General features: G+C 49.7%; 1 protein-coding gene across 1 annotated transcript in view; it reads left to right on the top strand.

Moving 5' to 3' along the window:
- Positions 1 to 6,296: 6,296 nt before the first annotated feature.
- RAB6B (RAB6B, member RAS oncogene family) overlaps positions 6,297 to 12,880 on the top strand; it is a 59,425-nt gene continuing 52,841 nt past the window's right edge. The window contains exon 1 of the mRNA XM_082459473.1: positions 6,297 to 6,778. Within this exon, the coding sequence (XP_082315599.1) occupies positions 6,709 to 6,778 (70 nt within the window). The 5' untranslated portion in view covers positions 6,297 to 6,708. The remainder of the gene's footprint in view (positions 6,779 to 12,880) is intronic.

Raw genomic sequence — 12,880 nt, 5'->3', positions numbered from 1 at the left:
AAAACTAAACATGCAGCTACCATATGACCCAGCAACTGCACTCCTTGGTATTTATCCCAGAGAAATAAAAACTTATGTTCACACAAAAACCTGTACATGAAAACAAACAAAAAAACAAACCTGTACATGAATGTTCATAGCAGCTCTATTTGTAATGGCCTCAAACTGGAAATAACCCAGATGCCCTTCCATGGGTGAATGGTAAACAAACTGTGGTAATCCCTACTATGGAATACTGGTCAGCAGTGAAAGGGAGCCAACTATTGATACACAAAACCTGGGTGAATCGCCACAGAATTATGCCAGGTGAAAAACACCAATCCCTAAAGGTTACATACTGTATAATTTCATTTATATAACATTCTTAAAATGACAAAATTATGGAGACAAAGAACAGTTAAGCGGTTGCCAGAGATTAGGAAAGGGGTGGGGCAGGAGGAAGAGGGTGTTCCTATAAAAGGACCTCATGAGGGACCCTTGTGGGGATGGAAATGTTCTGCACCTATCGATATCTTGGTTGTGATATGGTACTATAGTTTTTTTTTGTTTTTGTTTTTTTGGCTGTGTTGGGTCTTCGTTGCTGTGCACGGGCTTTCTCTAGTTGTGGCGAGCAGGGGCTACTTTTCGTTGTGCTGTGTGGGCTTATTGCGATGGCTTCTTTTGTTGTGGAGCATGGGCTCTAGGCACGCAGGCTTCAGCAGTTGTGGCTCGTGGGCTCTAGAGCACAGGCTCAGTAGTTGTGGCGCATGGGCTTAGTTGCTCCGCGGCATGTGGGATCTTCCCGGACCAGGGCTCGAACCTGTGTTTTCTGCATTGGCAGGCAGATTCTTAACCACCGTGCCACCAGGGAAGTCCAGTACTATAGTTTTGCAAGATGTTACCACTGAGGGAATCTGGATAAATGATGCACAGGATCTGTCTTATTTCTTACAACTGCTTGTAAATCTATAATGATCTCAAAATAAAAAGTTTAATTAAAAACGCGTATAATAATATGTATAAATGAATCACTTTGCTATGCATCTGAAACACTGTAAATCAACTATACTTCAAATTTTTTAAAAGTTTTTAAAAAGTGCATATAATAGCAAAGAGCTGAGAACAGTCAAGACTCTCTTGAAGAAAATGAAAACTATAAGTGAAGGTGTAGAGCTATATGAGCTGAGGACTATTTTTGGAAAACAGTTTGGCATAAGATTAAACATATACTTAATTCTATACCTCAGTTTATTTACTCAATACACAGCTTGCAAAAACTTCTCACAGGTGTATCAGGAGGCACATAAAGAATGTTCACAACAGCATTATTTGTAGTAACAGAAGGAGAACTGGGTGCATTTTCCAGTGTTAATTTCCTGGTTTTACTAATGTACTATGGCTCTGTAAGATGTTATCATTGTGAATCTAAAAGTATTTCACATTTTTAAACTGGACACATTTTACTGAAAATGATTTTTAAATTGGAGCAAACAATGGAATACAAAATCGCAGTGAAAATGAAAGGACTGCTGTTATACGCATCAACAGATGAATCTTAGGAACATGACGTAAGAAAAATGTAAGTCATAGGAGAAAAACACGTCATTTGATACCTTAGGTAAGTTCAAAAGATGCAAACAAAAGGAGGTATTGTTAAAGGACACATCCAAATGTGATAAACTCAAAGAAAAGCCAGCTGGGGTTCTGGATTTCCGCATTGGGGAGGGAGGGGGCGGCAGGGGTGCAGTGGAGGGAAGCAACAGAGGCTTCAAAATATTGTAATGTTTGCTCCAGCTGGGTGGAGGGTAAATGGGCATTCCTAATGACAGGTTTTCTTTGCAACTTATATATACATCGTTAGCCTCAATAGGAAGCTTTACATAATTTTCAAAAATGGAACACAAGGATGCCATGTGGAAGAAACTTGTTCCAGTGGGATTGCCAAACTAAGTGTCACGTTGGCCACATTTCACATTTTGTTTTCCCCACCTGGAGAAAGCCTGTTTGCTCTAGGGCAGGTTAAAGACAAGACCCCAAATAAGGAGAGATGAGCAATGACAGAGGGTGGGGAAGGAGAGGGATGTGGACCCAACTCTGATCCCATAGCCCGATGACCACATTCTGTGAGCAATGCCACTGTCTGCTCCCGCTACCTGAGCCAGCCCACGTCGCTGCATCTAAGTAGCTGGAGTCGGGGTTTTGTCATTTGAACTGGAAGAATTGGACAGAGTCCCACAAGGCATCCTGGCCCACAGTCAGCTGGGGCTGGTAAGCACGTAAGCTGACTCAGAGGCTTAGAGGTGCCCAGAGGGGCCCGTGTCCCACCCCTCCCTCCCCTACGGCCCCACTGTCTCACGTATGGACCAGATGGTCAGGGAAGGCACAGGACTTGCCCAGGCTTACCTAAAAGATGGTACTATTTCTGTCGCACTTTGTCTTGCCACAGACGATTTCCTCAGGATGTGACAAGAGTGTGTGGGAAGACAGCACCAGATGTTATGAAAAGGTGTGGGTGGGAGGAAGGGTGCCCCGTTGGGTGCCTCCCCTGCCCCTCCCATGGAGGGACCACTCATAGAGACAGGAAAGGCTGTGGCTTGTGAGGCTTGTCTCCTTCTAGGGCATCCTTCAGCCCCATGCTGGATGCAGCCTCCTGAGAGAGCAAAACCCCAGAGCAGAAGTGGGGTGGGAATTTGAAAGGTGGCCCTGTGCCTGATGCCAGGCATCATAGGAGAGATATCCCAGGGTGATGCCCTACAGTCTATGGGGCTCCAAACCAAAGGCCATTCTGAGGAGTGGAACAGTTGTTTGTTTGTTTTTTTTCCCAGTGGGAAAAGTATGAATTTTTTATTTTTTAAATTTATTTTTATTTAGAACATTTTTTATTGAATGAAAGATTCTTTAAATCCTACAGTGCTTTACAATTTTCAAAAGTTTCACACATATGATTTCATATAATCCCATAATAACCTTTTTTTTTCTCCTACCCCTATATTGCCCCTTCCCCTTCCCTCTCCCCACTGGTAACCACAGTTTGTTCTCTGTATCTGTGAGTCTACTTCTTTTTTGCTTTATTCACTAGTTTGTTATAGTTTCTAGTTGCCACATATAATATCATACAGTATTTATCTTTCTCTGTCTGACGTATTTCGCTTAGCATAATGCCCTCCAAGTTCATCCATGTTGCTGCAAATGGCAAAATTTCATTCTTTTTTATGGCTGAGTAGTATTCCATCTATATCTATATCTATATCTATATATATATGTCTATATCTATATCTATATCTATATCTATATCTATATCTATCTATCTATCTATATATATACCACATCTTCTTTGTCTTTATCTGTTGATGAACACTTAGGTTGCTTCCAATTGTAAATAATGCTCCTATGAACATTGAGGTGCATGTATCTTTCTGAATTATTATTTTTTTGGATATATACCCAGGAGTGGAATTGCTGGATCATCTGGCAGTTCTATTTTTAGTTTTTTGAGGAAACTCCATACTGTTTTCCACAGTGGCTGCACCACTTTACATTCCCACCAACAGTGTACAAGGGTTCCCTTTTCTCCACATCCTTGTCAACATTTGTTATCTTTGGTCTTTTTGATTATAGACATTCTGACAGGTGTGAGGTTATATCTCATTGTGGTTTTGATTTGCATTTTCCTGATGATTAGTAATACTGAGCACCTTTTCATGAGCCTGTTGGTCATCTGCATTTCCTCTTTGGAAAAATGTCTATTTAGTTTTTCTGCCCATTTTTTAATTGGGTTGTTTTGTTTTTTTGATGTTGAGTTGTATGAGCTCTTTAAATACATTGAATACTAACCCCTTATTGGTCATATCATTTGCAGACATCTTCTCCCATTTAGTAGTTTGTCCTTTCATTTTGTCAATGGTTTCTTTTGCTGTGCAAAAGCATTTAAACTTAACTAGGTCCCATTTGATTATGTTTGCTTTTGTTACCTTCGCTTTAGGAGATGGATCCAAAAAAAAATTTCTGCAATTTATGTCAAAGAGTGTTCTGCCTATGTTTTCCTCTAAGAGTCTTATCGTACGTGGTTTTACATTTAGGTCTTTACTCCATTTTGAGTCTATTTTTGTATATGGTGTTCGAGAATGTTCTAACTTCATTCTTTTACACATAGCTGTTCAGTATTCCTAGTACCACTTATTGAAAAGAACAAGACAACAATGTCCACTCTCGCCTTTTTTATTCAGCATAGTTTTTGAAGTCCTAGCCACAGCAATCAGAGAAGAAAAAGATATAAAAGGAATCCAAATTGGAAAGAAAGGAGTAAAACTGTCACTGTTTGCAGATGAAATGACACTACCCATAGAAAATCCTAAAGATGCCACCAGAAAACTACTAGAGCTCATCAATGAATTTGGTACAGTTGTAGGATACAAAATTAATATACAGAAATCTATTGCATTTCTATATGCTAACCGCATACTATCAAACAGAGAAATTAAGGAAACAATCCCATTTACCATTGCACCAAAAAGAACAAAATACCCACGAATAAACCTACCTAAGAAAGTTAAAGACCTGTACTCAGAAAACTATAAGACACTGATTAAAGAAATTGAACATGATGGAAACAGATGGAAAGATATACCATGTTCTTGGATTAGAAGAATTAAAATTGTTAAAATGACCATACTATCCAAGTCAATCTACAGATTCAATGCAATCCCTACCAAAATACCAATGGCATTTTTCACAGAACCAGAACAAATAATTTCAAATTTTGTATGGAAACACAAAAGACCCCAAATAGCCAAAACAATCTTGAGAAAGAAGTACAGAGCTGGAGGAATCATGCTCCCTGGCTTCAGACTATATTACAAAGCCACAGTAATCAAAACAGTATGGCACTGGCACAAAAAATCAGACACATAGGTCAATGGAACAGAATATACAACCCAGAAATAAATCCACACACTTATGGTCAATTAATCTATGACAAAGGAGGCAAAAATATACAATGGGGAAAAGACAATCTCTTCAATAAGTTCAACAGTTGTTCTGATTTGGGTTCTAGACATTCATTCAAACATTCAACAACTATTTCTTAAGCTCTGAGCTAGGTCCTTGGGATTCAGTAGTGGAGCCTCAACTGCTGATTTCATGGAACTCACTCTCTGGTTTTTAATAAGCAATGAGAGAAAGAGAGACTCTAAGTAAACAAACCATGGAGCCAGACAGGGAGACATCCCAAGCAAGCCATGAGAGTCAAAAAGAGGGCAACAAATGTCCCCTGGAAATCTCCAGAGATGAAGGTTGCTTCTCACTTTTCTCTCTGTGTGAAATACACACACACACATGCAACATGTTCCTAAACATTTGGGTTATAATCCCAAATAAATGTTCATTGAACAGTCCTAAAAGCATAGACCACGTGGTGGCAGCACAGTAGAGGCAGCTTTGTAAAACCTCAAAGCTAGCATTAGCCAGAATGCTAGGACTGGGTTGGGAGTGCTTCTAACACCTGGCACCTGCTCCTTGTTCTCACCCACTCACAACTTACTCTGTGTGCCTTAACAGGTCAGATGAATACAGAGGCAAATGGGAGGTCTCCCTCCTGTGCTCCAGGAGCTCATTGTCCAGATACACCTAATTGCCAGGGCAAGGAGCGGCGTTGTCAACACGGTGGCCCCAGGGTCCAGGGATCCAGGGCACCGTTCTGGAGATGGAGGTGCTGACATTCAGAGCCTCATTGCTCCTTCTCTCCCACGGGGCATTAGGTTTAGGATAAAATGATCCTTAGGAGCGGCTGGTTTGAGGAAGGTACGCCTTTTACTGGTGCTTCCTCTCTCGCTGGGCATGTCTGTGGGGACACCTATGACCCCACAGATTGTGCCCAAGAGGAGGGATCTGGGTCTAGAGAGGGTAGGGAGGGCAAGAGACGCACAAGATGACAGTAGAGCCTGTCTGCGCACACACGGTCCACCACACCCTGGCTCACCCCCCACTCCTTTCCTTTCCACCCTCTCGGATGGCCAGGTTGAGTGTGCATCGGTGTCTCAGGAGGTGGAGGAAGGGACTAGCATTTAGGTTTAAAGACCACAAACGAATATCCCCTGATCATTTCACGTCATTTTCTGGATTCAAAGGAGGGGCAGAGTGGGGAAGACCGACGTAGAGGGGCAATGAGACAGGGCCCGATTCGGGGGCCTCTCTGAGGCACGGCGAGGCGGTTCTCTCCCCGCCCAGGTGCGGGCTCCGGGTGGGTGGACTGGCGCCCCCCAGCCCCTTAGGCCCCGAATGACATCAGAGGCTGAGGAGCGCGCAGAGCGCAGGCGCGGGCGGAGAAGAGAGGCGGGAGGGGGGCCGACTAGTGCGGCGAGGGAGAGCGCTCCTCCGCCCTGCGCGCAGTCCTTGCGCCCCGCTCCGCCCGCGCCTCGCTGTTCGCGCCGCGCCTCGGGCGTCCAGAGCGCGCCCCTCGCACCGCATCAAGCGCCGCCCGCGGCAGCCCAGCCCCAGCCTTCCTCCTCCTCCTCTTCTTTCTTTCTCCTCCTCCTTCTCCTCCGCCGCCGGACACGCAGCCGCAGGCCGGGGCCGGGACGCAGCTGGGGAGTCAGGGACGCGCGCAGCCAGCCCTTCCCCCTCCGGCTCCCGCACCGCCGGCCGCCTCCCCTCGCCCTCCTCCTCTCCCCTCCCTGCTCCTTCGCTTCTCCTCCTCCTCCTCCTCCTCTCCCAGCCCAGGCTGCCAGCACCATGTCCGCAGGGGGAGATTTTGGGAACCCACTGAGAAAATTCAAGTTGGTGTTCTTGGGGGAGCAGAGTGGTAAGTACCCCTCTTATTCTCTTGGCTTGGCGTCGAGTCTAACCCCCACCAAATCATCCACCCGATTGGGACCCCGGCCCCGGCTCGGAAAGGCCCCTCGGTGCCTGGGTAGAGGGGAGGTTTGGGGATGAGAGGTCGGGGCCGGCTCGGGCGGGGCCGGGCAGGGGAGGGGCCAAGGGTAAGGGCCGAGGAGACGCTGGGGCCGGAGGTGGGGGTGAGGGTGGGATCTGGGGTGGGGGCTCGGGGTGCGGGTGCAGGTGCGGCGTTGCGGGGGGGCCGGTGGGCGGCGGCTCGCTCAGCGGCGCCGGCCGAGGCGTGAAGGCTCCGGGCTCGCTGGCTCGCTGGCTCGCTCGCACTGCGGCACCGGCTGCGGGCGACCGCGCAGGTGGCGGGGCGCCGGCGAGGGTCGCGGGGAGGACGGCGCCCCTCTTTGGAGAACGAGACGGGACTGGCGTCTGGCCGCTCCCCACCCCGCGGCACCGGAGGGGTTCCCTGGGGCCCCTGCCTGGAACCGTAATAACGGGCACGTCCAGATCCCGGGGCAGACGGCCGCGGGCGGGGGGAGACCCACAGATGTCTTCTCTGAAAAGAGCGGGTGCAGGTCGTGGGAGAACAGGGCGCCTACCTCCCCTGGCTTACGTCCGACTGGGCACAGAAGGTTCTAGACCCGTTGCCCTTCGCCAGTGTGTATTAGCCCCTATGGGGCTCAGAGATCTGGGCGATGACAGCAAGGGTTCCCCAGTGCGAGGCAGATTTGGGGGATGGTACGGGGCGCCTCACACCAAGAGCCATGAAGCCCAGGGCTGGGCAGAGAAAGGACCAGGCGACACGCCCTGCCTGGCTTCCCAGCACCCCTCCCGAGAGCGTTGGCGGCGGATTCTTCCCACCCCGCAGCTCACCGCCCTTCTTGGGGGAGGGGAGGTCACCGTGGCAGCAGGCCAGGGGCCGGGGAGAGGGGGAGACAAATGGCTTCCGTGCTGCCCAGCAGCCTCCCCAGGGAAAGCATCTCTGAAATCCAGGTTAGTCCCGAGGTGGGAAGACCAGGCTGAAGAGCATGGACCCTCTGACACTTGCAGGAAGGAGTGGTTTTCAGAGCATCCCTCCAGAGGCCTCTCACCTGGGGCTGCAGGGAGACCAGCTGGGCCCTGACCAGCTCTGCTGTGGGAGAAGGCCGTCTCTGGGAGCAGGACCAGCAGCTCTAGCGCTACAGACCAGTCCAGTTCACCTGGTTTGGTGCCTGTCTGTACAAGGGGCCAAGACACACACAACCTTGGGAGGACCTGGTGGGCTCCGGGAGCAGTGCTGCTGTGATGTGTGTACCTATGGGTTGTGGAGGTCACATAGCAGCCTCCTGCCTGCTGCTGCTCATTACAGCTCAGAGAAGGGTGTCAGAAGGTGGTCAAGTTCTGACATGGGTTTTGGGGCCAGGCTGGGCGTTTCAGAACAAAATCAACTCAGGCAGCCAGCCCTGTGTCCTGGACTCTGAGTTTCTGATCTTAGTAGATTCCAGTTTCACAAAACTAACTTTTCCTTGTGCCTAAAGGGATTTGGGGGGTGGGGGTGGTCTTCACATCCCAGTGCTATTCTTAGCGGGCCTAGAGCCCTGGGAGTTGAATTCTTAGCTGTGTTCCCTTGAGCAGATTTCAAAGCCTCTCTGAGCCTTAGTTTCTGTAAGATGGTTGCCTAAGGGCAGTTCTCTTACCCCTTCATGTTTCCTCAGTGTCTCTCAAAGGGCCTGGACCATGGGAGGTTCCCAGCAAACACTTGTTTATTCCAAGTCTGAACATGCTTCAGCAAAGGACCAGGGGTTTGATGAGGAGAATGTCTCGTGTGTTTGAGCGAAAACTTTGGGCTCCCACGGAATCTCTGATGGGCTGAGGCCCCTACTGAGCCCTGCAAACCCCCTTTGCCCCTAAAATCACAGAAATGAGACCTGAAGGCCTCAGAGAGTGAGCCCCCACCTCTCCAGCATGTTTATATGGGAAGTTCGAGCCCCAGGGATGGGGTGTGGACCCAGAGTCCTATTGTGAGTTGTTAACCCTTCTGGGACTGGAACCACATCTCCTGTTCCCAGTCACTAACATGCCCTTGGGAAATAAGGTGACCTTGAATTGGGGAAGCCAAGAATTGGGGAGCTTTCCTGATAGGGGGTTAGGGTTGCCATACTCTGGCCAGGCTTGTGGCTGGGTTGGGTGACCCGGTGGGGATACCAGGCTAGTTGGTTGGGAGCATGCTTTCTGGGCCCTCTGAACATGGTCATTAGGGAAAAAGGCACTGCCATCCGTGAGATTGGCTATTAGCCACTCTGGTCCCTTCTGGCAGGGAGCCCTAGGACCCTGAAAAGCCTCCTCCCACTTTGTTGTGTCATTAGTGGGTTGTTTACCTTCAATTTTACAGAGCTTTTGGGGTCCCTGAGTTAGGCAGGAGACATGTGCATCCCTGAGCCTGGTGGGACAGAGGAATTGCCACCGCAGCCATGGCTTCCATCTTGCCTGCGTGCACTTTTACACGTGTTGGTCCTTTGTGCCCACATCCTCTACAGCCTGTGTGGTGGAGGGAATTCTGAATTCCCACTGAATTCTGGCCATCACCTCCACCCTGGGTCTCCCTCCCTGTGTGACCTTGGAGGTACCTCCCCTTCTGTACACAGGGAACTTGGGTCAGCTGAGCACAACAGGGACTTCTAGAACAGCATGGGCTGGCCTATATGAGCTGAGTCCCCTGGAAAGGGGCCAGGGGAAGGAGCTGGCCTTCTCCTGTTTCCTGTGCCTGGCTTACTGGTAGCATCTCTCTAGGCCAGTGGGCGAGGACAGCTGGATCCCCGAGAGGAGTGCCCGGCCTGGAGCCCGGTGATGAGGAGGGTGCCCAGGACCAGATGATCCCAGGGGCATCGGGCCTTCAGAGATTCCAGGGACCTGGTTTGGGTGGGAAGCCTTGAGGAGCCACTCTGGAGAGACTACCTCTAGCCCATGGGAGAGTACCCCCTCCTAGCAGCAGAATGATTGCCTTACTGTGGAGCATGGAATACAGGCTGGCCAGTATCAGCCTGGCAGGGGGAGGGATTGTGGAGAGGTTGCTGTGAACCCAGGATGAAGGGTTTCCTTGCAGTGGGGAGGCTGTGCAATCCTGCTGGGTCTCAGATGGCTCTCTGGGCCTGCTGGCCTTGCCCTTGTGCTGATGGCAGTGGAGGGGGAAAGAGGGGGTGATGCACACCAGTCCCGACTTGGGCACTTGGTGGCATCCAGAGAAGGCAGGCATGAGCAGATATCTGAGAAAGGAGCTTGACCTGGGGGACACAGCCCTCCTCCTGAGTTCTGATGGCGTTCTGTGGGGCTCCAGCTTCACGCAGGGCTTCTCCGAGTGTATGTGGCAGGGAGGGGGAAGTGGGCTGTGTCTGTTGCACTCTGGCCTCTGCTCACCTCCCTTCCCTGAGACTCCTCCAGCCGGAGCAGGAAGACTGATGGACACAAGTTTGGTCTCCTTCCCCAGGCTGAGGCCAGTAGTCCAGCTTCTCCCTCTGACCAGCCACCTTCCTGTCCTCCCCTGGCAGTTGTGTTGCTGGAGGTGCCATCCATGCTGAGCACGATGTGAGTGGCATCCCTGGACTCATGCAGCATGGTGACCCTGCAGGCAGCTTTGGTTGTTTACTCATTTGTTCAACCATCCCTCTCTCCCTCCCCCACCCGCCTCTCTCCCTTCCTCCTCCCAGCATCCATTTATTCATTCAATCAGATCTTTGAGTGTATCCCTGCCTCGTGGAACTTATAGTCCACTGGGGAGCACAGACATCTGCGGATATAATTACAGTAAAGGTCTGCGAGGGCCGTGACGAGGGAGGAACAGCTGCTGTAGAAGCACATAGCAGGGCGTCCTGCCCACCTTTGGGGGCAGGTGTCAGAGGCGCCTTCTAAAGGCTTCAGCGGGGGAGACGCTTCTATAGGCAGCACGCTGGTACTCCTTCTTTGGGCCGAGTGCAGGCAGTAGGTCTTGCAAGAGGCCCACCCTCTCCAGGGAGCTTTGTCTGCTCTTCTCCCCGCTTCATAGAGGAAGTGTGTGGGGTGGGGAGCAGGAGGACAAGGGTGACCCGCAGGCGTCTGGCTGCTACTGCTGAGAGGGAAGGGGCTGTCCCTCCGCTTTCATCCCCGTCCTCACTGCCAGGAGGGCTCCCGCTCCCCACCTGCGGCTGGGCCCTGCCTGACCCCTGCCTTCCCCCCACCCACACTGCTACAGCCACACAGGGAGCCCACTGCTGGCCTGGTGGTTGTGCCTGAAGCCCATCCCAGAAGTTGGTTCCTCCTAGACCTGCTGGCCCTGCTGTGCCCAGCCTAGCTGGGCACTCACCATGGTGGAGCTTTGTTTTTTTCTGAACATTTTTAGAAACAATCACATGCTGCCCCAAGACCTCTGTTGTCTTGGTTACTCAGGATTTTAAAATGCTTATTAACTTCTTTTAGGTACAAAAACCCTAACTGAATTTTAAGCCCCTTAAGGACAAATTTCAGCACCTTAAGGTGACTAGTCATCTTAGTCATTCTTCCCCCTTCTCCGCCTGCAGGAGGTTTGTGCTCATTAAATATCTCATTTGAAAGTGATGAGAGATCTTTGCTGTGTGGGATTTGCTGATGGCCCATCAGTAGATTGAAAGCGACAGGAGTCAAGGCCGCTTTGGAATAGGATTCTTCATCCTGACACCTGCCGCTTTCTCAAGCCAGAGGATTTTTATCTGCAACACTTACAGAGTCTTTCATAGAGGATTGGCTCATTTAGCCTTGGTCATGCCCACCTCACCGTTCATCTCACGGAAGCTGAATTTCTCAGGGCACCCCCATCCCCACCACCGTCTCTGCAGAACTTTGAGAAGCAGCAAGGCCACCAGAGGTGGGGCGGAAGGGACACATCCAGACCCGGCAGAGCTCACTTTGAGATCTGAAGTGAATCACCAAGTGGCTCTGTGCCTCAGCTTCTTGGTCCTGCTTTCTCTCTTCCCAATTTTTCTCCCTGCCTCAGTGGCTGGAACGAGAGAGGGAACCTTGGTTGTCAGGTGCAGGCCCAGAACCTTTGCTTTATTTGTTTAAAGAGCTGGGTGTGAGATGAGACAGACAGACACCAAGATGAGAATTAACCTGTACTTGGTATAAGAGAAAAGCGGCACCCTCAGTGCTGATGATAGATGCTCGAGAACTAGCCAGAAGAGAAAAAAGAAACTGTGAGAACACGTTCTGGTGGTGCAGGTGTAACAGTAATTACCATCGTTTGCATGGTCTGATTATCATTATCATTTGCAGCCTCCAAATTATAACGAATACCATTAAAATATAACAAAATAACCTCATTGTCCTTTTGTTACTTATTAAATCCCTAAAATCAGCCCATGAATATTTATCCTTATAGGTGTTGCCTTGACATTGCAAGCTCGCCCAGGGCAGGCCTGAGGGTGGTACCATCTGTGTCCCATCCAGGCTGCAAAGTGCCCCTGTCCCCCCCAACCGTTCTTCCACTGTTGCAGAATGAATGAGCCTTTGAATGTGCAGGGCTTTCTGGTCTCAGTGTAAATCATTTAGAGAAACTGATGGACAGACCCACTGGGGAAGGTGAAGAAAGGTTAGGTGGAACAGCAAAATTCATAAACATTGGGGGTGGACTACTGTACTGGGCATTTCCTCCACTGTCTGTCTGTGTATCTGGCTGTCATCCTTTTCCATTTCTCACCACAGAGAAGATGGGGGAGGTTGCCAGGGAGAAGTACCTGACGCACCCTGAGATGGGCAGCTTTTGTTAGAGCCCAAAAGACAGGCTGCCGGGAAATGGGGCTGCAGGCAGGGCTGGGCACTTAAGCCCTGAGGGGGCCGCGATGATGAGGAAGCCAGTCTCTGCTTCCTGGAACAGGGCAGGAAAGGATGCAGATTCCTAACGCCTGAGGACTCCTAAGAGAGCTTCTTTACTGAACTTGAAATTTCCAATTCTCTTTTTTATTTCGGTAACTTTGGCCCTGAACTAAGTGGGATCTTTTTTAAAAAGTAAATTTTCACTACCGTGAATATGTTATCATTTTAGTAAAATGATTTATTTTTAGTAGAAAAGCATATTTATCCTGGTCTCTTG

Source organism: Balaenoptera physalus (assembly GCF_965194825.1).
Source record: "Balaenoptera physalus genome assembly, chromosome: 4".
Classification (NCBI taxonomy): Eukaryota; Metazoa; Chordata; class Mammalia; order Artiodactyla; family Balaenopteridae; genus Balaenoptera; species Balaenoptera physalus.
This window is presented reverse-complemented; position numbering and strand designations above follow the sequence as displayed.